The sequence below is a fragment of the Blennius ocellaris genome, assembly GCF_963422515.1.
Source record: "Blennius ocellaris genome assembly, chromosome: 14".
In the NCBI taxonomy this organism is placed as follows: Eukaryota; Metazoa; Chordata; class Actinopteri; order Blenniiformes; family Blenniidae; genus Blennius; species Blennius ocellaris.
In genome coordinates this window covers 28383980-28411705 of record NC_137663.1, presented here as the reverse complement: position 1 = coordinate 28411705, position 27726 = coordinate 28383980, and the positions used below count along the sequence as shown (strand labels likewise).

The window sequence follows — 27726 nt, the reverse complement described above, 5'->3', positions numbered from 1 at the left end:
GTTGTTGTGGTTTGAACTTCAGGGCCACCGTACAACAGGCTTATTGCTTATTGTGATGAGCGGTGGGACTGACGTCGCCAGGAAGAACCAGCAGGGGGCGGTAACGCAACACACGTGGATGCAAACTGCCGTAAAACAACAGAGGAGGAAGAAGAAGAAGAAGAAGAAGAAGAAGAAGAAGAAGAAGAAGAAGAAGAAGAAGAAGAAGAAGAAGAAGAAGAAGAAGAAGAAGAAGAAGAAGAAGAAGAAGAAGAAGAAGAAGAAGAAGAAGAAGAAGAAGAAGAAGAAGAAGAAGAAGAAGAAGAAGAAGAAGAAGAAGAAGAAGAAGAAGAAGAAGAAGAAGAAGAAGAACGCCCGTCACTCGTGACGTCATTACGTCCGTAGAAACAAACATGGCGCCGCGAAAGTGACGAGTTCTTCCGCGGGAGAGTCGGTTGTTTGTTTACTTGCCGTGTCGCGACTTCCCGCGCGGCTGTGGCGACTTTTCACGACACAACGTGACGTGAGAACGACGCGTGAGCTGCGACTCGTCCTGCGCTGTGGACGAGTCACAACTTTACTTCTCTGGTTAACTAAGTTTGAAGCTGCGGGACCAATGAGAGGAGGAAGAGCAGCCCGGGCTTCTCCTCCAGGTGAGCCTCACGGCCACGAGCCTCCAGGTAGGACAACATCCCAACAGCCACCTGGTGGACATGTCTCCGAATTAAGAGTCAACGGGTCACAAAGACGTTGAACGTAATGTAGTGAGACGTGTGAAGGGACATGGGCGCTGGTTTGATTCCCTCCTGTTTCTGACTCAGGCTCTGCTCAGAGGAAGAGGCTGCAGCGGCACCAGGTGAGCCACCGACTCAGGTACTGCTACTGGTCAGGGGGGGCGGAGGACCGCTTTGAACCAGAAGGACATGGTTCCACAGCCTCCATCCTGCTCCACAGCCTCCATCCTGCTCCACAGCTTCCATCCTGCTCCACAGCCTCCATCCTACTCCACATTCTCTCTCCTGCGCCACATTCTCTCTCCTGCGCCACAGCATCCATCCTGCTCCACATTCTCTCTCCTGCGCCACAGCCTCCATCCTGCTCCACAGCTTCCATCCTGCTCCACATCTTCCATCCTGCGCCACATTCTCTCTCCTGCTCCACAGCCTCCATCCGTCTCCACATTCTCTCTCCTGCGCCACAGCCTCCATCCTGCTCCACATTTTCTCTCCTGCTCCACAGCATCCATCCTGCTCCACATTCTCTCTCCTGCTCCACATTCTCTCTCCTGCTCCACATTCTCTCTCCTGCTCCACAGCCTCCATCCTGCTCCACAGCCTCCATCCTGCTCCACAGCTTCCATCCTGCTCCACAGCCTCCATCCTGCTCCACATTCTCTCTCCTGCTCCACAGCATCCATCCTGCTCCACATTCTCTCTCCTGCTCCACATTCTCTCTCCTGCTCCACAGCCTCCATCCTGCTCCACAGCTTCACTCCTGCTCTACAGCCTCCGTCCTGCTCCACAGCCTCCGTCCTGCGCCACAGCCTCCATCCTGCTCCACATTTTCTCTCCTGCTCCACATTCTCTCTCCTGCTCCACATTTTCTCTCCTGCTCCACATTCTCTCTCCAGCTCCACATCTTCCCTCCTGCTCCACATTTTCTCTCCTGCTCCACATTCTCTCTCCTGCTCCACATTTTCTCTCCTGCTCCACATTCTCTCTCCAGCTCCACATCTTCCCTCCTGCTCCACATTCTCTCTCCTGCTCCACATTCTCTCTCCTGCTCCACATTTTCTCTCCTGCTCCACATCTTCCCTCCTGCTCCACATTCTCTCTTCTGCTCCACATCTTCCCTCCTGCTCCACATTCTCCCTCCTGCTCCACATTCTCTCTCCTGCTCCACATCTTCCCTCCTGCTCCACAGCTTCCATTCTGTTCCACATTCTCCCTCCTGTTCCACATTCTCTCTCCTGCTCCACAGCTTCCATCCTGTTCCACATTCTCTCTCCTGCTCCACATCTTCCCTCCTGCTCCACATCTTCCAACCTGCTCCACATTCTCCCTCCTGTTCCACATTCTCTCTTCTGCTCCACATCTTCCCTCCTGCTCCACATTCTCCCTCCTGTTCCACATTCTCTCTCCTGCTCCACAGCTTCCATCCTGTTCCACATTCTCTCTCCTGCTCCACATCTTCCATCCTGCTCCACATTCTCTCTCCTGCTCCACATTCTCTCTCCTGCTCCACAGCTTCCATCCTGTTCCACATTCTCTCTCCTGCTCCACAGCTTCCATCCTGCTCCACATCTTCCATCCTGCTCCAAATTACTGTATTTGTGGTAATTATTAATTTAATTTTGAATCTTTGTTTCTTCTGTTGTTGCAGTTTGAGCTGTCGGCGTGTTTCCTGTCGCCTCGAGCCAAGAGGCTGCGGCTGCGTGAGCTGCACGGCGACGGCAGACAGACAGGTGAGGAGGTGAGACGGCAGACAGACAGGTGAGGAGGTGAGACGGCAGACAGACAGGTGAGGAGGTGAGACGGCAGACAGACAGGTGAGGAGGTGAGACGGCAGACAGACAGGTGAGGAGGTGAGACGGCAGACAGACAGGTGAGGAGGTGAGACGGCAGACAGGTGAGGAGGTGAGACGGCTGACAGACAGGTGAGGAGGTGAGACGGCAGACAGGTGAGGAGGTGAGACGGCAGACAGACAGGTGAGGAGGTGAGACGGCAGACAGACAGGTGAGGAGGTGAGACGGCAGACAGGTGAGGAGGTGAGACGGCAGACAGACAGGTGAGGAGGTGAGACGGCAGACAGACAGGTGAGGAGGTGAGACGGCAGACAGGTGAGGAGGTGAGACGGAAGACAGACAGGTGAGGAGGTGAGACGGAAGACAGACAGGTGAGGAGGTGAGACGGCAGACAGACAGGTGAGGAGGTGACAGGGCAGACAGGTGAGGAGGTGAGACGGCAGACAGACAGGTGAAGAGGTGAGACGACAGACAGGTGAGGAGGTGAGACGGCAGACAGACAGGTGAGGAGGTGAGACAGCAGACAGACAGGTGAGGAGGTGACAGGGCAGACAGGTGAGGAGGTGAGACGGCAGACAGACAGGTGAGGAGGTGACAGGGCAGACAGGTGAGGAGGTGACAGGGCAGACAGGTGAGGAGGTGAGACGGCAGACAGACAGGTGAGGAGGTGAGACGACAGACAGGTGAGGAGGTGAGACGGCAGACAGACAGGTGAGGAGGTGAGACAGCAGACAGACAGGTGAGGAGGTGAGACGGCAGACAGACAGGTGAGGAGGTGAGACAGCAGACAGACAGGTGAGGAGGTGACAGGGCAGACAGACAGGTGAGGAGGTGAGATGGCAGACAGACAGGTTTGGAGGTGAGACGGCAGACAGACAGGTGAGGAGGTGAGACAGCAGACAGACAGGTGAGGAGGTGACAGGGCAGACAGGTGAGGAGGTGAGACGGCAGACAGACAGGTGAAGAGGTGAGACAGGAGACAGACAGGTGAGGAGGTGACAGGGCAGACAGGTGAGGAGGTGAGACGGCAGACAGACAGGTTTGGAGGTGAGACAGCAGACAGACAGGTGAGGAGGTGAGACAGCACTCTGCTCTTTCCTCCAGAGATGACGGAGGAGGAGATGATGGACGTAGCTCTGCGATTGAGTGAAGAGGAGGCCAGAGTGTCCAGGCTCAGGGTGGAGGAGGAGGAGCAGGAGGAGCAGGAGGAGCAGGACATGAGGACGTCCCTCCACCATAGTGTGAGTGTCAAAGTGACTTCAATGGCTGCAGCAAAGTAACTAAATCCATGAGTAATCCCTTCCTAGCGGATTGGGAGTAAAGTGGAGGTTGAGGCTGAGCAGAACTCCCATGATCCTCTCTGGCAGCCGGCCCCCGCCTCGCTGCTGTTGTCCCGGGACAGACCGGGGGCTGCAGGCTGTCCTCTTCTGGACACGTCTCGTCTGTCTCCTGCTCCAGCCCTCCCCGACTCCCCACAGGTCAGTCCCCCCCCCCCCGACTCCCCATAGGTCAGACTCACACCCCTCCGACTCCCCACAGGTCAGTCCCCCCCCCCCCCCCCCCCCCCCCCGACTCCCCACAGGTCAGACCCCCCCCCCTCCGACTCCCCACAGGTTAGGGTTACACTAACTACTGGCAGTACTTGACACGGTGTGTGTGTCCTCTTCAGAGTGGGGACGGACAGAGGGACGATGGCGGCAGGTGTGTCTCCCCCGTCTTCCCGTCCAGCAGCTGCAGAGCGGCGGTCTGGGTGAGCCGGCTGGACCAGGACTTGCTGCAGACCTGCAGGAGCTCGGGTTTTGTGCGCTGGTCCCAGGACCCCCTGACCCCCTTGCAGACCCCCCTTAGACCCGCCCCCTCAGGGCTCGGGGGGCGGAGCCCAGTGTTCAGCACCACGGCTCACAAGGATGAAACCTCTCAGGACACTTTCAGTGACCCCGGGTTCCCAGGAAGCCACGCCCCCCCTCCCCGCCCCCCCCGCAGGTCCAGGGTCCAGAGGTCCAGACGGCCCCCCAGGGAGCACCACTGCCTCAGAGTCCAACCTTGTCCGTAGTCTGGAGGTGAGTCCAGGATTAATTCTGGATTAACTTCAGGATTAACTCTGGTTTATATTCTGGATTAACTCTGGTTTTCTCGTCTGGATTAACTCCAGGATTAACTCTGGTTTTCTCATCTGGATTAACTCCAGGATTAACTCTGGTTTATATTCTGGATTAACTCCAGGATTAACTCTGGTTTTCTCATCTGGATTAACTCCAGGATTAACTCTGGTTTATATTCTGGATTTACGCCAGGATTAACTCTGGTTTATATTCTGGATTAACTCTGGTTTTCTCGTCTGGATTAACTCCAGGATTAACTCTGGTTTATATTCTGGATTAACGCCAGGATTAACTCTGGTTTATATTCTGGATTAACTCTGGTTTATATTCTAGATTAACTCTGGTTTATATTCTAGATTAATTTCAGGATTAACTCTGGTTTATATTCTGGATTAACTCTGGTTTTCTCGTCTGGATTAACTTCAGGATTAACTCTGGTTTATATTGTAGATTAATTTCAGGATTAACTCTGGTTTATATCCTGGATTAACTCTGGTTTTCTCGTCTGGATTAACTTCAGGATTAACTCTGGTTTATATTCTAGATTTACGCCAGGATTAACTCTGGTTTATATTCTGGATTAACTCTGGTTTTCTCGTCTGGATTAACTCCAGGATTAACTCTGGTTTATATTCTGGATTAACTCTGGTTTATATTCTGGATTAACTCTGGTTTATATTCTAGATTAACTCTGGTTTATATTCTAGATTAATTTCAGGATTAACTCTGGTTTATATTCTGGATTAACTCTGGTTTTCTCGTCTGGATTAACTTCAGGATTAACTCTGGTTTATATTCTAGATTCATTTCAGGATTAACTCTGGTTTATATCCTGGATTAACTCCAGGATTAACTGGTTTATATTCTGGATTATTCAGGATTAGGACTTCAGGATCTGCCAGGATTGGCAGAATAACGTGAGTTGAACTATATTGACACCAAACCCCTGAATCCAGAGGGGCTGAACTTCAAAGGAATATCTGGTAGACAAAGTGGCATTGCCAGTTTATTGATTGGGTCCCATTGACTCTTTGATGTATTAAGTTTAGATCCTGAAAATGAACCAAATCTCAAAAGAAGAGAAAACAACAGTCTGGGGATTTGTAAATAAATAAATATAAATCCTCCTCCCAAAGCTGTAACTAACATTAAAGAACTAAAACATTATATATGTGAGCAAACGATAGTTTGAAATGTTTGTGACAGAATCACATTGTATGTTAAATAGTAATAAAGTCACAGAACCCACCTTTATCACAGTAGAACGGCTCTGGACACATGAACGTCATCAAGACAAAGCAGGATTCGTGGAGAGCTTGTCCAGGAGACGTGACGCCTCCTCCTGATTGGACGCAGGGTATTTCTCTGATTGGACGGCCTGGACGCAGGGTATTTCTCTGATTGGAGGACGGCCTGGACGCAGGGTATTTCTCTGATTGGACGGCCTGGACGCAGGGTATTTCTCTGATTGGACGGCCTGGACGCAGAGTATTTCTCTGATTGGAGGACGGCTGGACGCAGGGTCCCAAACCTTACGGAGGGTCTTTCTCTGACAACCTGGACTTGGTCTGGAGCTGAACCTGGTTCCTCCGTCTGTTCCGGTTCTAAACACTTTACTGTACTTGTGTCGTGTCACTTTTGATTCTCCTTGACTTGTTTATGTTGGCCCAACCAGTCTGTAGTACCCAGTGTGGTACCAGTCTGTAGTACCCAGTCTGGTACCGGTTCATGTTCTGGTACCAGACTGTAGTACCCAGTCTTGTACCGGTTCATGTTCTGGTACCAGACTGTAGTACCCAGTCTGGTACCAGTCTGTAGTACCCAGTCTGGTTCCGGTTCATGTTCTGGTACCAGTCTGTAGTACCCAGTCTGGTACCAGTCTGTAGTACCCAGTCTGGTACCGGTTCATGTTCTGGTACCAGACTGTAGTACCCAGTCTGGTACCAGTCTGTAGTACCCAGTCTGGTACCAGTCTGTAGTACCCAGTCTGGTTCCGGTTCATGTTCTGGTACCAGTCTGTAGTACCCAGTCTGGTACCAGTCTGTAGTACCCAGTCTGGTACCGGTTCATGTTCTGGTACCAGACTGTAGTACCCAGTCTGGTACCAGTCTGTAGTACCCAGTCTGGTTCCGGTTCATGTTCTGGTACCAGTCTGTAGTACCCAGTCTGGTACCAGTCTGTAGTGCCCAGTCTGGTTCCGGTTCATGTTCTGGTACCAGTCTGTAGTACCCAGTCTGGTACCAGTCTGTAGTACCCAGTCTGGTACCAGTCTGTAGTACCCAGTCTGGTACCAGTCTGTAGTACCCAGTCTGGTTCCGGTTCATGTTCTGGTACCAGTCTGTAGTACCCAGTCTGGTACCAGTCTGTAGTGCCCAGTCTGGTTCCGGTTCATGTTCTGGTACCAGTCTGTAGTACCCAGTCTGGTACCAGTCTGTAGTACCCAGTCTGGTACCGGTTCATGTTCTGGTACCAGACTGTAGTACCCAGTCTGGTACCAGTCTGTAGTACCCAGTCTGGTACCAGTCTGTAGTACCCAGTCTGGTTCCGGTTCATGTTCTGGTACCAGTCTGTAGTACCCAGTCTGGTTCCGGTTCATGTTCTGGTACCAGTCTGTAGTACCCAGTCTGGTACCAGTCTGTAGTACCCAGTCTGGTACCGGTTCATGTTCTGGTACCAGTCTGTAGTACCCAGTCTGGTGCCGGTTCATGTTGTGGAACCATATAGAACCCTGAAGTCCTTCAGGTCCACCAGTTGAAGACCATCTTCAACCCTTCAACTTCACTGATGTTCTCTTGTTCATGGTTTCATGATGATGGTGGACACTTGTTCCTTTCTGTCAGGTGGACCACGGTCCGGGCGGGGGTCCGGACCACGGGCCAGGTGACGATCTGGACCACGGTCCGGGCGGGAGTCCGGGCGACGGTCCGGACGAGGGGCTGGACGACGGGCCAGGTGACGATCTGGACCACGGTCCGGACGGGAGTCCGGGCGACGGTCCGGGCGGGGGTCCGGACCACAGGCCAGGTGACGATCTGGACCACAGTCCGGGCGACGGGCCTCGTGGACGTTGCGGTGCCTCATGGTACTCGGATACAACGGGGACATGGAACTCTGCCGGGACGCCACGGCCCGGAGACACCATGGTTCCGGACCAGGATGTGATGGTATGCCGGACACACTAAGAGTAGTTCCTCCACACCTCTGACTGACCCCTGTCTGCCTCCTCAGCCCTCCAGCCCCGTGTTCCCTCAGGAACCCCCCTCCCCCCCCAGGAACATCCACTACTACTGGGGGGTTCCCTTCTGTCCTGCAGGCCTGGACCCAGACCTCTACACCCAGGTTGTCTTCACAGTTCACTTTGTCACACTGTCGGTCGATGTTTCTAAAGTCTTTTAGCAGATCAAATAGAAACAATCAAAACAAAGCCTACCAATTTGACGGGGGACGTTTGACAGGACGGGGGACGTTTGACAGGTCGGGGGGCGTTTGACAGGACGGGGGACGTTTGACAGGTCGGGGGGCGTTTGACAGGACGGGGGACGTTTGACAGGTCGGGGGACGTTTGACAGGACGGGGGGCGTTTGACAGGACGGGGGACGTTTGACAGGACGGGGGAGGTTTGACAGGACGGGGGACGTTTGACAGGACGGGGGGCGTTTGACAGGACGGGGGACGTTTGACAGGACGGGGGAGGTTTGACAGGACGGGGGACGTTTGACAGGTCGGGGGAGGTTTGACAGGTCGGGGGACGTTTGACAGGACGGGGGACGTTTGACAGGTCGGGGGACGTTTGACAGGACGGGGGGCGTTTGACAGGACGGGGGGCGTTTGACAGGACGGGGGACGTTTGACAGGTCGGGGGACGTTTGACAGGTCGGGGGCGTTTGACAGGTCGGGGGCGTTTGACAGGTCGGGGGACGTTTGACAGGTCGGGGGGCGTTTGACAGGTCGGGGGGCGTTTGACAGGACGGGGGGCGTTTGACAGGTCGGGGGCGTTTGACAGGACGGGGGACGTTTGACAGGACGGGGGACGTTTGACAGGTCGGGGGGCGTTTGACAGGTCGGGGGAGGTTTGACAGGTCGGGGGACGTTTGACAGGACGGGGGACGTTTGACAGGACGGGGGACGTTTGACAGGACGGGGGGCGTTTGACAGGACGGGGGGCGTTTGACAGGACGGGGGACGTTTGACAGGTCGGGGGACGTTTGACAGGTCGGGGGACGTTTGACAGGTCGGGGGCGTTTGACAGGTCGGGGGAGGTTTGACAGGACGGGGGACGTTTGACAGGTCGGGGGGCGTTTGACAGGTCGGGGGGCGTTTGACAGGACGGGGGGCGTTTGACAGGACGGGGGACGTTTGACAGGACGGGGGGCGTTTGACAGGACGGGGGACGTTTGACAGGTCGGGGGACGTTTGACAGGACGGGGGACGTTTGACAGGTCGGGGGGCGTTTGACAGGACGGGGGGCGTTTGACAGGTCGGGGGAGGTTTGACAGGACGGGGGAGGTTTGACAGGACGGGGGGCGTTTGACAGGTCGGGGGACGTTTGACAGGTCGGGGGACGTTTGACAGGTCGGGGGAGGTTTGACAGGACGGGGGAGGTTTGACAGGTCGGGGGACGTTTGACAGGTCGGGGGGCGTTTGACAGGACGGGGGGCGTTTGACAGGTCGGGGGGCGTTTGACAGGTCGGGGGGCGTTTGACAGGACGGGGGACGTTTGACAGGACGGGGGACGTTTGACAGGTCGGGGGGCGTTTGACAGGACGGGGGACGTTTGACAGGACGGGGGAGGTTTGACAGGTCGGGGGGCGTTTGACAGGACGGGGGGCGTTTGACAGGACGGGGGGCGTTTGACAGGACGGGGGACGTTTGACAGGTCGGGGGACGTTTGACAGGTCGGGGGACGTTTGACAGGTCGGGGGGCGTTTGACAGGACGGGGGACGTTTGACAGGACGGGGGAGGTTTGACAGGTCGGGGGGCGTTTGACAGGACGGGGGGCGTTTGACAGGACGGGGGGCGTTTGACAGGACGGGGGGCGTTTGACAGGACGGGGGGCGTTTGACAGGTCGGGGGACGTTTGACAGGTCGGGGGACGTTTGACAGGACGGGGGAGGTTTGACAGGTCGGGGGGCGTTTGACAGGACGGGGGGCGTTTGACAGGACGGGGGGCGTTTGACAGGACGGGGGAGGTTTGACAGGTCGGGGGCGTTTGACAGGTCGGGGGAGGTTTGACAGGACGGGGGACGTTTGACAGGTCGGGGGGCGTTTGACAGGACGGGGGGCGTTTGACAGGTCGGGGGGCGTTTGACAGGTCGGGGGGCGTTTGACAGGACGGGGGACGTTTGACAGGACGGGGGACGTTTGACAGGTCGGGGGGCGTTTGACAGGTCGGGGGACGTTTGACAGGTCGGGGGGCGTTTGACAGGACGGGGGACGTTTGACAGGACGGGGGACGTTTGACAGGACGGGGGACGTTTGACAGGTCGGGGGGCGTTTGACAGGTCGGGGGAGGTTTGACAGGTCGGGGGACGTTTGACAGGACGGGGGACGTTTGACAGGTCGGGGGACGTTTGACAGGACGGACGTGGTGAGACACGTACAGCTGGACGTCCTCAGGAGGGACGTGGTGAGACACAATGATCCAGTCACTTTTCATCTCTTCCATTAACATTCAGTGTCGTTATACTGATTTTATACTTCAATCATTGAGTTTACTTTAAATACACTTACTTTCTAAATGATCTTCTGTGTGTGTGTGTGTGTGTGTGTGTGTGTGTGTGTGTGTGTGTGTGTGTGTGTGTGTGTGTGTGTGTGTGTGTGTGTGTGTGTGTGTGTGTGTGTGTGTGTGTGTGTGTGTGTGTGTGTGTGTGTGCAGGTGATTGTGGCTCAGTTTGAAGTTCAGAAGAAATGTTTGAAACAGGCTCAGAGGCGTCTCCTGAACAAAGCCCCGTGGGGGGGGGGCGTCCTTCCCCAGCTCGAGGTACAACATCCACACTGTGAGCCTTGAAGCCTTGAGGCCTTGAAGCCTTGAAGCCTTGAGGCCTTGAAGCTAAGACTGTTTTAAATCACCCTGATTTCTTTGTGAACTTGTAGAAGTGTCTGTCGCCTGAGCGTCCTGCAGAGTGTCCTCAGCCTCCGGCCAGCAGGGGGGGGGGTGTCTCCACCAGGTAGGGTCCAATGTAGTGCCAGCAGGGGGGGGGGGTGTCTCCACCAGGTAGGGTCCAATGTAGTGCCAGCGGGGGGGGGGGTGTCTCCACCAGGTAGGGTCCAATGTAGTGCCAGCGGGGGGGCACTGTGTCTCCACCAGGTAGGGTCCAATGTAGTGCCAGCAGGGGGGGGGGGGGGGTGTCTCCACCAGGTAGGGTCCAATGTAGTGCCAGCGGGGGGGGGGTGTCTCCACCAGGTAGGGTCCAATGTAGTGCCAGCGGGGGGGGGGGGGGTGTCTCCACCAGGTAGGGTCCAATGTAGTGCCAGCGGGGGGGGGGGGGGGTGTCTCCACCAGGTAGGGTCCAATGTAGTGCCAGCGGGGGGGGGGGGGTGTCTCCACCAGGTAGGGTCCAATGTAGTGCCAGCGGGGGGGGGGGTGTCTCCACCAGGTAGGGTCCAATGTAGTGCCAGCGGGGGGGGGTGTCTCCACCAGGTAGGGTCCAATGTAGTGCCAGCGGGGGGGGGTGTCTCCACCAGGTAGGGTCCAATGTAGTGCCAGCGGGGGGGGGGGTGTCTCCACCAGGTAGGGTCCAATGTAGTGCCAGCGGGGGGGGGGTGTCTCCACCAGGTAGGGTCCAATGTAGTGCCAGCGGGGGGGGGGGGTGTCTCCACCAGGTAGGGTCCAATGTAGTGCCAGCGGGGGGCACTGTGTCTCCACCAGGTAGGGTCCAATGTAGTGCCAGCAGGGGGGGGGGGGGGTGTCTCCACCAGGTAGGGTCCAATGTAGTGCCAGCGGGGGGGGGTGTCTCCACCAGGTAGGGTCCAATGTAGTGCCAGCAGGGGGGGGGGTGTCTCCACCAGGTAGGGTCCAATGTAGTGCCAGCGGGGGGGGGGTGTCTCCACCAGGTAGGGTCCAATGTAGTGCCAGCAGGGGGGGGGGGGGGTGTCTCCACCAGGTAGGGTCCAATGTTGTGCCAGCAGGGGGGGGGGGGGTGTCTCCACCAGGTAGGGTCCAATGTAGTGCCAGCGGGGGGGGCACTGTGTCTCCACCAGGTAGGGTCCAATGTAGTGCCAGCAGGGGGGGGGTGTCTCCACCAGGTAGGGTCCAATGTAGTGCCAGCGGGGGGGGCACTGTGTCTCCACCAGGTAGGGTCCAATGTAGTGCCAGCAGGGGGGGGGGGTGTCTCCACCAGGTAGGGTCCAATGTAGTGCCAGCAGGGGGGGGGGTGTCTCCACCAGGTAGGGTCCAATGTAGTGCCAGCGGGGGGGGCACTGTGTCTCCACCAGGTAGGGTCCAATGTAGTGCCAGCGGGGGGGGGGTGTCTCCACCAGGTAGGGTCCAATGTAGTGCCAGCAGGGGGGGGGGTGTCTCCACCAGGTAGGGTCCAATGTAGTGCCAGCAGGGGGGGGGTGTCTCCACCAGGTAGGGTCCAATGTAGTGCCAGCAGGGGGGGGGGGGGGACCTGCATATCACTGTAGACGCTCATGCAAGCGACATGTATACATATATATGTATTGAAGTAACACGAAGTACATGTGTGTACATGTTAACTTCACATGACAACAGGAAGTTTGGACGTTTCCAGCAGCAGTTCAGTGACGCTCTGACTTCTACCTTCATGACATCACTTCACTCATTCATCGTCTGTTTTAATCATTAGACTGCAAACTGCTACAGGGATTCTCTTTTGGGGGGCGAAGCCCCTTGAGGGCCCAAGTCCTACAGGTTCTAGTCTCTCCCTGCTTCACCTGACTAATGATGATGTCATCACCCCGATTCACCTGACTAATGATGATGTCATCACCCCGATTCACCTTACTAATGATGATGTCATCACCCCGATTCACCTGACTAATGATGATGTCATCACCCCGATTCACCTTACTAATGATGATGTCATCACCCCGATTCACCTGACTAATGATGATGTCATCACCCCGATTCACCTGACTAATGATGATGTCATCACCCCGATTCACCTTACTAATGATGATGTCATCACCCCGATTCACCTTACTAATGATGATGTCATCAACCCGATTCACCTTACTAATGATGATGTCATCACCCCGATTCACCTTACTAATGATGATGTCATCACCCCGATTCACCTGACTAATGATGATGTCATCACCCCGATTCACCTGACTAATGATGATGTCATCACCGATGTAGTGAAAAAGCCCAATAATGAGCCCTTCATTGCAATCAGGTGTGTTGTAACTGGGAGGAGCTAAACCCTGGAGGACAGGGCCCTGGAAGACAGGGCCATGGAGGACAGGGCCCTGGAAGACAGGGCCCTGGAAGACAGGGCCATGGAGGACAGGGCCATGGAGGACAGGGCCCTGGAGGACCGGGGCCCTGGACGACCAGGGTTGGACACGCTGGTCTGGGGACTGTTCTGCTGCGTCTTCAGCAGTAACATCACTTCCTTTCATTTAAAGGTCCACCAGTGTTCAGTTTGTCCGCTGGACGGAGGGAAGGAGGGACGGAGGGACGGAGGGACGGAGGGACGGAGGGAAGGAGGGACGGAGGGACGGAGGGAAGGAGGGACGGAGGGAAGGAGGGACGGAGGGAAGGAGGTGACTGTTGTTTGTTCCAGACTGCAAGTGAGACGGAGACGACGTTCTGCTGAAGACCAAGACGGACACTTGGAGGAGGAGGACAGAGAGGACAGAGTGGAGAAGCATGAGGAGGAGGAGGATGTAGGTGGAGCTCAGGTGGAGACGGACTGTGAGACTTGTCCAGGTATGGTCTTCCTTCATCACTCTGCCAACTGTCAAACGTTTCTGGGTTGTCTTCTCGTGAGAACCTTAAAGAAAGAACTTTAATTTCCTGTTTGTTCCAACAGAAACTCCGCAGAGCGACACAGTTGAGGAGCTCCTCGTGTTCTCCAAGGACGGAGATGAGGTGAGCCGCGCCACCATGCAGCGACAGCCTGTGCTAAGCTAATGCTAACACATGCTGACGTGGACCGTTGCAGGGCGCTAGCAGCTAATGCTAACCTGTTAAACAGCACCGTACTTTGGGACCAAAGGTTTTCTGTTGTCCTCCTCAGCCTCCTACAAGTCCTGAGCGGCACAGTCTCAGACACCACGAAGCAGCTGGAGAGGAGGAGCAGCAGCAGGAGGAGGAGGAGCAGCAGCAGCAGGAGGAGGAGGAGCAGCAGCAGGAGGAGGAGGGGCAACAGGAGGAGGAGGAGCAACAGGAGGAGGAGGAGGAGCAGCAGGAGGAGGAGGAGCAGCAGGAGGAGGAGCAGCAGCAGCAGGAGGAGGAGGAGGAGCAGCAGGAGGAGGAGCAGCAGCAGGAGGAGGAGGAGGAGCAGCAGGAGGGTAACGGCCCTTCATACTGTTCTCCCTGTTCCTCTTGTTCTTCCTGTTCCTCTTGTTCTTCCTGTTCCTCTTGTTCTCCCTGTTCCTCTTGTTCTTCCTGTTCCTCTTGTTCTCCCTGTTCCTCTTGTTCTCCCTGTTCTTGTTCTCCCTGTTCTTGTTCTCCCTGTTCTTGTTCTTCCTGTTCTTCTTGTTCTCCCTGTTCTTGTTCTCCCTGTTCTTGTTCTCCCTGTTCTTCTTGTTCTCCCTGTTCTTCTTGTTCTCCCTGTTCCTCTTGTTCTCCCTGTGTTTCCTGTTCTCCCTGTTCCTCTTGTTCTCCCTGTGTTTCCTGTTCTCCCTGTTCCTCTTGTTCTCCCTGTGTTTCCTGTTCTCCCTGTGTTTCCGGTTCTCCCTGTTCTCCGCATGGCCCTTTAGAACCCTGCTCCCTATGTTGTACAGCTGCTCCACACTGTCCCTCCTCTTCCTCTCTCAGCTCAGCCAGGAAGTCCAGATGTGGAGGAAGTCCCCTTCAGCCCCGCCCCCACTGTGGACTGCCCCCTATGTCAGAGGCCATTTCCCACCAACCGGATCGAGCTGCATGCGGCTTACTGCGATGGGGAGGCGGGGCCAGACCCTGGTCTCCATGGTAACGTCTTTGTCGACTTCTCGTTCTCACTGCATGGAAGTAAGACCCAGTGACGTTGTGTGAGCGAGTGAACGTGACAGAACCTCGGTCACATGACCTGCAGCTGAAGCCGTTCAGTACGACGCCGTCTGAACCTCCACTGACGTCACAAAGCTCCGCCCACATGTTCAAAGTAGCGATGCACTGATACCAGTGTCTGGTATCGGTTCGATAAAAGGCATGAGTACTTGTACTCAAACAAGTGGCACCGACACCACGACCCCGATACCGCGACACCGATATCACGGCACCGATATCACGGCACCGATACCACGACCCCGATACTACGATCCCAACACCACAACCCCAAACACCACGACCCCGATACCGCGACACCGATACCACGATCCCGACACCACAACCCCAAACACCACGACCCCGATACCGCGACACCGATACCACGGCACCGATACCACGGCACCGATACCACGATCCCGACACCACGGCACCGATACCACGACACCGATACTACGATCCCGACACCACGACCCCGATGCCATGACACCGATACCACTTTACGGTAGTGCAGTTTATAGCACCTCACTGCAAAGCGTGGGTGACAGTGAGGAGAGCAGTACAGTGAGGAGAGCAGTGCAATGTTTTCACTTTTCAATGTTGTGAAGTTGTTGACCTCTGGGCCACCGTACCTCCTCTCTTCCTCTCTTCCTCTCTAGTGGTGCTGAAGCCTCGCAGAGGGAGGAGGAGGGCGGTGGAGCTGCCTGCTCAACAAACATCCCGCTGTGACAGGTGGAGCGCTTTATAACACACTTTATAACACTTTATAACACTTTATAACACACTTTATGACACTTTATAACACTTTATAACACTTTACAACACTTTATAACACACTTTATAACACACTTTACAACACCTTATAACACACTTTATAACACACTTTACAACACCTTATAACACACTTTATGACACTTTACAACACCTTATAACACACTTTGTGACACTTTATAACACCTTATAACACACTTTATGACACTTTGTAACACACTTTGTAACACTGACACTTTATAACACTTTATAGCACTTTATAACACCTTATAACACACCTTATAACACACTTTATAACACACTTTATAACACACTTTATAACACCTTATAACACATTATAACACCTTATAACACACTTTATAACACACTTCATTACACTTTATGGCACTTTATAACACACTTCATTACACCTTATAACACACTTTATAACACCTTATAACACACCTTATAACACACCTTATAACACACTTTATAACACCTTATAACACACTTCATTACACTTTATGGCACTTTATAACACTTTATAACACACTTCATTACACTTTATAGCACACTTTATGACACCTTAACACTTTATAACACACTTTATAACACCTTATAACACACTTTATAACACCTTATAACACACCTTATAACACACCTTATAACACACTTTATAACACCTTATAACACACTTTATAACACACCTTATAGCACCTTATAACACTTTATAACACACTTCATTGCACTTTATAACACTTTATAACACACTTTATGACACCTTAACACTTTATAACACACTTTATAACACCTTATAACACACTTTATGACACTTTATAACACACTTTATAACACACTCTATAACACTTTCTGACCTTATAACACACTTTATAACACTTTATAACACCTTATAGCACTTTATAACACTTTATAACACACTTCATTACACTTTATAACACACTTCATTACACTTCACAACACTTCACAACACACTTTATAACACTTTATAACACTTTATAACACACTTTATAAAACACTTTATAAAACACTTTAATGAATTTATAGCACTAATGACTTTATAAAACACTTCATAATGCACTTTATAACGCTTTAGTGACTTTATAACACACTTTATAACACTCTTTATAACACTTTAATGACTATAACCGTATAATGACTTTATAACACACTTTATAACAGTTTAATGACTTTATAACATTCTTTATAACACTGTAATGACTTAATGACAGTTTAGTGACTTAATAACACACTTTATAATACTGTAATGACTTTATAACACACTTTATTATACTGTAATGACTTTATAACACACTTTATAATACTGTAATGACTTTATAGCACACTTTATAACACCTTATAACACTTTATAACACACTTCATTACACTTTATAACACACTTCATTACACTTCACAACACTTCACAACACACTTTATAACACTGTAATGACTGAATGACAGTTTAGTGACTTTATAACACACTTTATAACACTGTAATGACTTTATAGCACACTTTATAACAGTTTAATGACTTAATAACAGTTTAGTGACTTTATAACACACTTTATAATACTGTAATGACTTTATAACACACTTTATAACAGTTTAATGAATTAATAACAGTTTAGTGACTTATTAGCACACTTGCTAACACTAATGTGTTGCTGGTTGCTTCAGCGTCCAGCAGGAGAAATGCTACGTGTGTCACAGAGACGTGGCTCTGAGCGAGTTCAGCCGTCACACCGAGCGCTGCATCCAGAGACACACGTCCAGAGCTGCAGTGGTCAGTGTCTCTGTCTCTGTCTGTCTCTCTGTCTGTGTCTCTGTCTCTGTCTGTCTCTCTGTCTGTCTGTCTCTCTGTCTGTGTCTGTCTCTCTGTCTCTGTCTCTGTCTCTGTCTCTGTCTCTGTCTCTGTCTGTCTCTCTGTCTCTGTCTCTGTCTCTGTGTCTCTGTCTCTCTGTCTGTCTCTCTGTCTCTGTCTGTGTCTCTCTGTCTCTCTCTCTGTCTCTCTCTCTCTCTCTCTCATATATATATTGTGTTTGACAGAGAGGAGACCTTCTGTCGGCTCTGCAGCAAAATGAGGCCAGAGATTCTGGTGAGTCACATCATCATACGACCTTGAACCTAGAGCAGCAATCTAAACCTAGGGCAGCAATCTAAACCTAGGGCAGCAATCTAAACCTAGGGCAGCAATCTAAACCTAGGGCAGCAATCTAAACCTAGAGCAGTCAACTGAACCTAGAGCAGTCAACTGAACCTAGGGCAGCAATCTAAACCTAGAGCAGCAATCTAAATCTAGAGCAGTCAACAGAACCTAGAGCAGCAATCTAAACCTAGAGCAGTCAACTGAACCTAGAGCAGCAATCTAGACATAGAGCAGTCAACTGAACCTAGAGCAGTCAACTGAACCTAGGGCAGCAATCTAAACCTAGGGCAGCAATCTAAACCTAGAGCAGCAATCTAAATCTAGAGCAGCAATCTATACCTAGAGCAGCAATCTAAACCTAGAGCAGCAATCTAAATCTAGAGCAGTCAACAGAACCTAGAGCAGCAATCTAAACCTAGATCAGTCAACTGAACCTAGAGCAGCAATCTAAACATAGAGCAGTCAACTGAACCTAGAGCAGCAATCTAAACCTAGGGCAGCAATCTAAATCTAGAGCAGTCAACTGAACCTAGAGCAGCAATCTAAACCTAGAGCAGCAATCTAAACCTAGGGAAGCAATCTAAACCTAGGGCAGTCAACTGAACCTAGAGCAGCAATCTAAACCTAGAGCGGCAATCTAAACCTAGGGCAGCAATCTAAACCTAGGGCAGCAATCTAAATCTAGAGCAGCAATCTAAACCTAGGGCAGCAATCTAAACCTAGGGCAGCAATCTAAACCTAGAGCAGTCAACTGAACCTAGAGCAGTCAACTGAACCTAGAGCAGTCAACTGAACCTAGAGCAGCAATCTAAACCTAGAGCAGTCAACTGAACCTAGAGCAGCAATCTAAACCTAGAGCAGTCAGCTGAACCTAGAGCAGCAATCTAAACCTAGAGCAGCAATCTATACCCAGAGCAGTCAGCTGAACCTAGAGCAGTCAGCTGAACCTGGAGCAGCAAGCTGAACCTAGAGCAGCAAACTGAACCTAGAGCAGCAATCTAAACCTAGAGCAGCAATTTAAACCTTGAGCAACAATTTAAACCTAGAGCAGTCAACTGAACCTAGAGCGGTCAACTGAACCTAGAGCCGTCAACTGAACCTAGAGCAGCAATCTAAACCTAGGGAAGTCAACTGAACCTATAGCAGCAACCTAAACATAGAGCAGCAAACTGAACCTAGAGCAGCAATTTAAACCTAGAGCAGCAGCTTATACCTAGAGCAGTCAACTGAACCTAGAGCGGTCAACTGAACCTAGAGCAGTCAACTGAACCTAGAGCGGTCAACTGAACCTAGAGCAACAATTTAAACCTAGAGCAGTCAACTGAACATAGAGCAGCAATATAAACATAGAGCAGTCAACTGAACCTAGAGCAGCAATCTAAACAGATTAGTCAGCTGAACCTAGAGCAGTCAACTGAACCTAGAGCAGCAATCTAAACAGATTAGTCAGCTGAACCTAGAGCAGCAATCTAAACCTAGAGCAGTCAACTGAACCTAGAGCAGCAATCTAAACCTAGAGCAGTCAACTGAACCTAGAGCAAGGCACACATGATTAGTTATAAAAATAAATAGTTTATAACTTTGTTAGAAATGTATTTATAGACTTTTATGCTTTTTCTTGTGGTTTTTGTTCAGACGCCGGTCCGTCAGACCCTGAACTGCAGCCACTGCAGCCCCGGTGAGAACCGCTCTATCCTGCTCCACAGCCTCCATCCTGCTCCACCGCCTCCATCCTGCTCCACCGCCTCCATCCTGCTCCACAGCCTCCATCCTGCTCCACAGCCTCCATCCTGCACCACAGCCTCTATCCTGCACCACAGCCTCTATCCTGCTCCACAACCGCTCTCCTGCTCCACAACCGCTCTCCTGCTCCACAGCCTCTATCCTGCACCACAGCCTCTATCCTGCTCCACAACCGCTCTCCTGCTCCACAGCCTCTCTCCTGCTCCACCGCCTCTATCCTGCTCCACAGCCTCTATCCTGCTCCATCGCCTCTATCCTGCTCCACAGTCTCTCTCCTGCTCCACAGTCTCTCTCCTGCTCCACAGCCTCTCTCCTGCTCCACCGCCTCTATCCTGCTCCACAGCCTCTATCCTGCTCCATCGCCTCTCTCCTGCTCCACCGCCTCTATCCTGCTCCACAGCCTCTATCCTGCTCCATCGCCTCTCTCCTGCTCCACAGTCTCTCTCCTGCTCCACAGCTCGTGTTTCTCTTAATGTTTAAGTTGTGGATTCAAGAGAGAAACTGTCGTCTTCACAGTTTCACTTTAAACACTCCTTCAGTATAAACCAGTCTCTCTCTCTCTCTCTGTCTCTCTCTCTCTGTCTCTGTCTCTGTCTCTGTCTCTCTCTCTCTCTCTCTCTCTCTCTCGTTCTGTCTCTCTCTCTCTCTCTCTCTCGTTCTGTCTCTCTCTCTCTCTCTCTCTCTCTCGTTCTGTCTCTCTCTCTCTCTCGTTCTGTCTCTCTCTCTATCTCTATCGTTCTGTCTCTCTCCCCCCCTCTCTCTCTCTCTCCCCCTCTTTGCAGAGACGTCATCGACCTGCGAGAAGAGGGGGAGGGGGAGGGGGAGGGGGCGTTCAGGGCCATCAGGACCTTCACTCCCATCTCGGAGGCCAGCGACTGCCTGGTGGACTTCAGGAGGCAGCGAGGCAAGAAGCCCCGCCACAGGAGGTGCTGAGGGCTGGGGGCGGGGCTTCTCATCTGCGTGTGGGCGGGGCCTCACAGCAGACGTTGTTGGGGGGGGGGGGGGGGGGGGGGGGTACAAGATGCTGTTTGTGGATGACGGCTTCTTCCTGATGTTTGCTAACTTTGTTTCTTCACTAACTGTCAACTGTGTGTGTGTGTGTGTGTGTGTGTGTGTGTGTGTGTGTGTGTGTGTGTGTGTGTGTGTGTGTGTGTGTGTGTGTGTGTGTGTGTGTGTGTGTGTGTGTGTGTGTGTGTGTGTGTGTGTGTGTGTGTGTGTGAGCCCGGTAACTCACAGTGACAAACACGTACTTTATTCCTGTTCCAGTCTGAGGAAGCAGTAAACAACAACATCATTACAAACAAACAAAGTGTCCAACAACAGAAGCTTGTTTTACTTCCTGGACCATCAAAGGATTTCAAAATAAATGTAATCATCAAATACCAAACTAAATGAGTTTGTCCCAGCAGCCTCATTTACTAACAAACAATAATAAACAAGCTTGGTGGTTCTGCTGGAAGTCACTTGGTTGAGTTCAGAGGAAACCAAAGTTATTTTCTAGACATCGATTCATCTTTCAAAACATCGAATGATTTGAAAGAAGCCTTAAAAAAAGAAGTGTAAAACAAAAATGTTTTCTTCAAGCTCTGAGTTTGTTGTTAATAAATATAATCACATCTAAACATTAACAAACGTGGACTCGTCTGAATTAAAAAATAGAATGGAGAACAAACCTTGAGCCAAATTCCTTCTTTCTAACTGAATTACAATAAAAGTTCAGAATCAAACTGAATTAGAAGAAAAGAGTTCAGAATCAAACTGAATTAGAAGAAAAGAGTTCAGAATGAAACTGAATTAGAAGAAAAGAGTTAATAAGACTGAATTAGAAGAAAAGAGTTAATAAGACTGAATTAGAAGAAAAGAGTTAATCAAACTGAATTAGAAGAAAAGAGTTAATAATTAAACTGAATTAGAAGAAAAGAGTTAATAATCAAACTGAATTTTCCCACAGATCCTCCTTGATACGACCAAGTTTAACACATTTTATTTGTAAAAGCAAAACGTCAACATCCTGCTAAAAACTGACGGAGAGATTTTCTCCACTTTGGCTCCTTTGAAACCAACTCACTTTATCTTGGTGTTAAAATCAAAGGGATCAAAGCACTTGATGGGTTTCAGTGTATTTTGGTTGCAAATATACAAAGTAAATGTTTACTTCAATGTTCTTGTTGGATTCTTGGTTGTTTAAAGTTCATTGAAGTTTGTTACTTCAACATTGTTTTGTTTGTTTCTTTGTGGTTTTTTACCTAAAAGATTCTACCTGATGTTTCAGTAAAGAAAAGTAAAGTCCAACGTTTCCTGATGTTTCAGTAAAGAAAAGTAAAGTCCAACGTTTTCTGATGTTTCAGTAAAGAAAAGTAAAGTCCAACGTTTCCTGATGTTTCAGTAAAGAAAAGTAAAGTCCAACGTTTCCTGATGTTTCAGTAAAGAAAAGTAAAGTCCAACGTTTCCTGATGTTTCAGTAAAGAAAAGTAAAGTCCAACGTTTCCTGATTCAGTAAAGAAAAGTAAAGTCCAACGTTTCCTGATTCAGTAAAGAAAAGTAAAGTCCAACGTTTTCTGATGTTTCAGTAAAGAAAAGTAAAGTTCAACGTTTCCTGATTCAGTAAAGAAAAGTAAAGTCCAACGTTTCCTGATGTTTCAGTAAAGAAAAGTAAAGTCCAACGTTTTCTGATGTTTCAGTAAAGAAAAGTAAAGTCCAACGTTTCCTGATGTTTCAGTAAAGAAAAGTAAAGTCCAACGTTTCCTGATTCAGTAAAGAAAAGTAAAGTCCAACGTTTCCTGATGTTTCAGTAAAGAAAAGTAAAGTCCAACGTTTCCTGATGTTTCAGTAAAGAAAAGTAAAGTCCAACGTTTTCTGATGTTTCAGTAAAGAAAAGTAAAGTCCAACGTTTCCTGATGTTTCAGTAAAGAAAAGTAAAGTCCAACGTTTCCTGATGTTTCAGTAAAGAAAAGTAAAGTCCAACGTTTTCTGATGTTTCAGTAAAGAAAAGTAAAGTCCAACGTTTCCTGATGTTTCAGTAAAGAAAAGTAAAGTCCAACGTTTCCTGATGTTTCAGTAAAGAAAAGTAAAGTCCAACGTTTTCTGATGTTTCAGTAAAGAAAAGTAAAGTCCAACGTTTCCTGATGTTTCAGTAAAGAAAAGTAAAGTCCAACGTTTTCTGATGTTTCAGTAAAGAAAAGTAAAGTCCAACGTTTCCTGATTCAGTAAAGAAAAGTAAAGTCCAACGTTTCCTGATGTTTCAGTAAAGAAAAGTAAAGTCCAACGTTTTCTGATGTTTCAGTAAAGAAAAGTAAAGTCCAACGTTTCCTGATTCAGTAAAGAAAAGTAAAGTCCAACGTTTCCTGATGTTTCAGTAAAGAAAAGTAAAGTCCAACGTTTTCTGATGTTTCAGTAAAGAAAAGTAAAGTCCAACGTTTCCTGATGTTTCAGTAAAGAAAAGTAAAGTCCAACGTTTCCTGATGATTCAGTAAAGAAAAGTAAAGTCCAACGTTTCCTGATGATTCAGTAAAGAAAAGTAAAGTCCAACGTTTCCTGATGATTCAGTAAAGAAAAGTAAAGTCCAACGTTTCCTGATGTTTCAGTAAAGAAAAGTAAAGTCCAACGTTTCCTGATGTTTCAGTAAAGAAAAGTAAAGTCCAAAGTTTTCTGATGTTTCAGTAAAGAAAAGTAAAGTCCAACGTTTCCTGATTCAGTAAAGAAAAGTAAAGTCCAACGTTTCCTGATGTTTCAGTAAAGAAAAGTAAAGTCCAACGTTTCCTGATGATTCAGTAAAGAAAAGTAAAGTCCAACGTTTCCTGATTCAGTAAAGAAAAGTAAAGTCCAAAGTTTTCTGATGTTTCAGTAAAGAAAAGTAAAGTCCAACGTTTCCTGATTCAGTAAAGAAAAGTAAAGTCCAACGTTTCCTGATGATTCAGTAAAGAAAAGTAAAGTCCAACGTTTCCTGATTCAGTAAAGAAAAGTAAAGTCCAACGTTTCCTGATGTTTCAGTAAAGAAAAGTAAAGTCCAACGTTTCCTGATGTTTCAGTAAAGAAAAGTAAAGTCCAACGTTTCCTGATGTTTCAGTAAAGAAAAGTAAAGTCCAACGTTTTCTGATGTTTCAGTAAAGAAAAGTAAAGTCCAACGTTTCCTGATGTTTCAGTAAAGAAAAGTAAAGTCCAACGTTTTCTGATGTTTCAGTAAAGAAAAGTAAAGTCCAACGTTTCCTGATTCAGTAAAGAAAAGTAAAGTCCAACGTTTCCTGATGTTTCAGTAAAGAAAAGTAAAGTCCAACGTTTTCTGATGTTTCAGTAAAGAAAAGTAAAGTCCAACGTTTCCTGATTCAGTAAAGAAAAGTAAAGTCCAACGTTTCCTGATGTTTCAGTAAAGAAAAGTAAAGTCCAACGTTTTCTGATGTTTCAGTAAAGAAAAGTAAAGTCCAACGTTTCCTGATGTTTCAGTAAAGAAAAGTAAAGTCCAACGTTTCCTGATGATTCAGTAAAGAAAAGTAAAGTCCAACGTTTCCTGATGATTCAGTAAAGAAAAGTAAAGTCCAACGTTTCCTGATGATTCAGTAAAGAAAAGTAAAGTCCAACGTTTCCTGATGTTTCAGTAAAGAAAAGTAAAGTCCAACGTTTCCTGATGTTTCAGTAAAGAAAAGTAAAGTCCAAAGTTTTCTGATGTTTCAGTAAAGAAAAGTAAAGTCCAACGTTTCCTGATTCAGTAAAGAAAAGTAAAGTCCAACGTTTCCTGATGTTTCAGTAAAGAAAAGTAAAGTCCAACGTTTCCTGATGATTCAGTAAAGAAAAGTAAAGTCCAACGTTTCCTGATGATTCAGTAAAGAAAAGTAAAGTCCAACGTTTCCTGATGTTTCAGTAAAGAAAAGTAAAGTCCAACGTTTCCTGATGTTTCAGTAAAGAAAAGTAAAGTCCAACGTTTTCTGATGTTTCAGTAAAGAAAAGTAAAGTCCAACGTATTCTGATGTTTCAGTAAAGAAAAGTAAAGTCCAACGTTTCCTGATGTTTCAGTAAAGAAAAGTAAAGTCCAACGTTTCCTGATGTTTCAGTAAAGAAAAGTAAAGTCCAACGTTTTCTGATGTTTCAGTAAAGAAAAGTAAAGTCCAACGTTTTCTGATGTTTCAGTAAAGAAAAGTAAAGTCCAACGTTTCCTGATTCAGTAAAGAAAAGTAAAGTCCAACGTTTCCTGATGTTTCAGTAAAGAAAAGTAAAGTCCAACGTTTTCTGATGTTTCAGTAAAGAAAAGTAAAGTCCAACGTTTCCTGATGTTTCAGTAAAGAAAAGTAAAGTCCAACGTTTCCTGATGTTTCAGTAAAGAAAAGTAAAGTCCAACGTTTCCTGATGTTTCAGTAAAGAAAAGTAAAGTCCAACGTTTCCTGATGTTTCAGTAAAGAAAAGTAAAGTCCAACGTTTCCTGATGTTTCAGTAAAGAAAAGTAAAGTCCAACGTTTCCTGATGTTTCAGTAAAGAAAAGTAAAGTCCAACGTTTCCTGATGTTTCAGTAAAGAAAAGTAAAGTCCAACGTTTCCTGATGTTTCAGTAAAGAAAAGTAAAGTCCAACGTTTCCTGATGTTTCAGTAAAGAAAAGTAAAGTCCAACGTTTCCTGATGATTCAGTAAAGAAAAGTAAAGTCCAACGTTTCCTGATGTTTCAGTAAAGAAAAGTAAAGTCCAACGTTTCCTGAAGAGAAACACGGAACTTTAAATGATTACACAGGGTCTCCAAAATCATCATTATCATCGTCATCATCGCCATCATAACCGTCATCGCCACTATCTTCATCATCATCACCATCATCGCCACTATCTTCATCACCATCGTCACCACTATCTTCATCATCATCACCGTCATCGTCATCATCACCACCACTATCTTCATCACCGTCATCGTCACCACTATCTTCATCATCACCGTCGTCATCATCATCATCACCACCACCATCATCATTACCGTCATCAGAAGTAGATTAGTAAGTATTAAAGTAGTAACCAGGTGAGACTAGAGTAGTGACCAGGTGAGACTAGAGTAGTGGCCAGGTGAGACTAGAGTAGTAACCAGGTGAGACTAGAGTAGTGGCCAGGTGAGACTAGAGTAGTAACCAGGTGAGACTAGAGTAGTAACCAGGTGAGACTAGAGTAGTAACCAGGTGAGACTAGAGTAGTGACCAGGTGAGACTAGAGTAGTGGCCAGGTGAGACTAGAGTAGTAACCAGGTGAGACTAGAGTAGTGGCCAGGTGAGACTAGAGTAGTAACCAGGTGAGACTAGAGTAGTGACCAGGTGAGACTAGAGTAGTAACCAGGTGAGACTAGAGTAGTGACCAGGTGAGACTAGAGTAGTGGCCAGGTGAGACTAGAGTAGTAACCAGGTGAGACTAGAGTAGTGGCCAGGTGAGACTAGAGTAGTGACCAGGTGAGACTAGAGTAGTAACCAGGTGAGACTAGAGTAGTGGCCAGGTGAGACTAGAGTAGTGACCAGGTGAGACTAAAGTAGTGGCCAGGTGAGACTAGAGTAGTGACCAGGTGAGACTAGAGTAGTAACCAGGTGAGACTAGAGTAGTGACCAGGTGAGACTAGAGTAGTGGCCAGGTGAGACTAGAGTAGTGGCCAGGTGAGACTAGAGTAGTAACCAGGTGAGACTAGAGTAGTGGCCAGGTGAGACTAGAGTAGTGACCAGGTGAGACTAAAGTAGTGGCCAGGTGAGACTAGAGTAGTGACCAGGTGAGACTAGAGTAGTAACCAGGTGAGACTAGAGTAGTGACCAGGTGAGACTAGAGTAGTGGCCAGGTGAGACTAGAGTAGTGGCCAGGTGAGACTAGAGTAGTGACCAGGTGAGACTAGAGTAGTGGCCAGGTGAGACTAGAGTAGTGACCAGGTGAGACTAGAAGTGGTTGAGTTCATGAATTAGTCACTGAAGAGTTCGTTCGTCACAATGACGGGAAAAGACGATCCAGGAGAACTTTGTCTCTCCTGTTTGCGCTTCTGCGTATTTACGCAGGGAGACGCAACGCACCCGGAGCCGGAGCCGCGGCTCCGGGTGCGTTGCGTCACGCCGGGTGCGGCGCGGCGCGGTCGGGCGCATTGTAAAACGCCAGGTGCGGCGCGGTGGAGCGCGTTGGGACACGCCGGGCGCGGCGCGGCGCGTTGCAAAACGCCAGGTGGGGCGCGGTGGAGCGCGTTGCGACACGCCAGGTGCGCGTTGCGGCGCGGCGCGACGGAGCGCTTTGTGGCGCGGCGCGGTGGAGCGCGTTGCGGCGCGGCGCGACGGAGCGCTTTGCGGCGCGGCGCGGTGGAGCGCGTTGCGGCGCGGCGCGACGGAGCGCGTTGCGGCGCGGCGCGGTGGAGCGCGTTGCGACACGCCGAGATGAAGAGTGAAGAGAGGAGTGAAGAGTGAAGAGTGAGGAGCAGCCCAGGAAGTGTCGCTGTCAGTCTGCATCAGGACGCGAAGGTGAGTCTCCTACACTTCAGCGCGTTTTGATCAAAGGAGCCGCCCGCGCGTCTTCATCTTAGTAACAAGCGGTTCGTTTGATGTCGTTAAAGCCACTCTGACTACCTGCCGCGCGCTCCCGAGGACCGGTCCGGTGTGCCTGCCGCGCGCTCCCGCCGGACCGGTCCGGTGTGCCGGCCGCGCGCTCCCGAGGACCGGTCCGGTGTGCCTGCCGCGCGCTCCCGCCGGACCGGTCCGGTGTGCCTGCCGCGCGCTCCCGAGGACCGGTCCGGTGTGCCTGCCGCGCGCTCCCGCCGGACCGGTCCGGTGTGCCTGCCGCGCCTCCGGCATCTCACAAGATCTTTACTCAGGATACTGTGGGAACTAAGTACTCCCAACACACGGGTCCAGTCACAGCAACCAAGGAGACACGTTACTCCTCCTGCCAGAAGTATCTGGATAGAAATACTTTATTACAACATTGTTTAACACTTTCAATATCTCCAGGATGGATTACTTTTCTATAAATTAGTCCTTGATCACTGCTGAGGTCACAACGGTGAAGTTACTTTGTAACTTTAACAGTGGATGGTGGTAAAGTTACTTTGACCATTTGTAGCAGTGGCTGGTGGTAAAGTTACTTTGTAACTTTGTTGAAGCAACACCTGGTGGTGAAGGTACTTTGTAACTTTAACGGTGGATGGTGGTAAAGTTACTTTGTAACTTTGTAGCAGTGGCTGGTGGTGAAGTTACTTTGTAACTTTGTAGCAGTGGCTGGTAGTAAAGTTACTTTGTAACTTTGTAGCAGTGGCTGGTGGTAAAGTTACTTTGTAACTTTGTAGCAGTGGCTGGTGGTAAAGTTACTTTGTAACTTTGTAGCAGTGGC

At 49.5% G+C, this 27726-nt stretch overlaps 2 protein-coding genes across 2 annotated transcripts in view; both read left to right on the top strand.

The window, feature by feature from the left end:
• Positions 1–204: 204 nt before the first annotated feature.
• Positions 205–27228, top strand: uimc1 (ubiquitin interaction motif containing 1; the record flags this gene model as incomplete). The annotated part of the gene is given in 23 exon segments (XM_080509087.1): positions 205–659; positions 801–852; positions 2362–2443; positions 3611–3745; positions 3812–3982; positions 4174–4430; positions 4432–4564; positions 7447–7770; positions 7835–7945; positions 10483–10587; positions 10701–10774; positions 13358–13503; positions 13607–13665; positions 13814–14087; positions 14557–14709; positions 15423–15495; positions 17209–17314; positions 17578–17626; positions 19313–19355; positions 20203–20346; positions 25133–25328; positions 26412–26605; positions 26985–27228. Coding segments are annotated over 23 exon segments (3189 nt in total). The 5' UTR covers positions 205–595.
• Positions 26767–27726, top strand: part of LOC308139740 (hexokinase-4-like) — a 15637-nt gene continuing 14677 nt past the window's right edge. The window contains exon 1 of the mRNA XM_080509253.1: positions 26767–26861. The gene's annotated coding sequence lies outside the window, so the exon portion shown is untranslated. The remainder of the gene's footprint in view (positions 26862–27726) is intronic.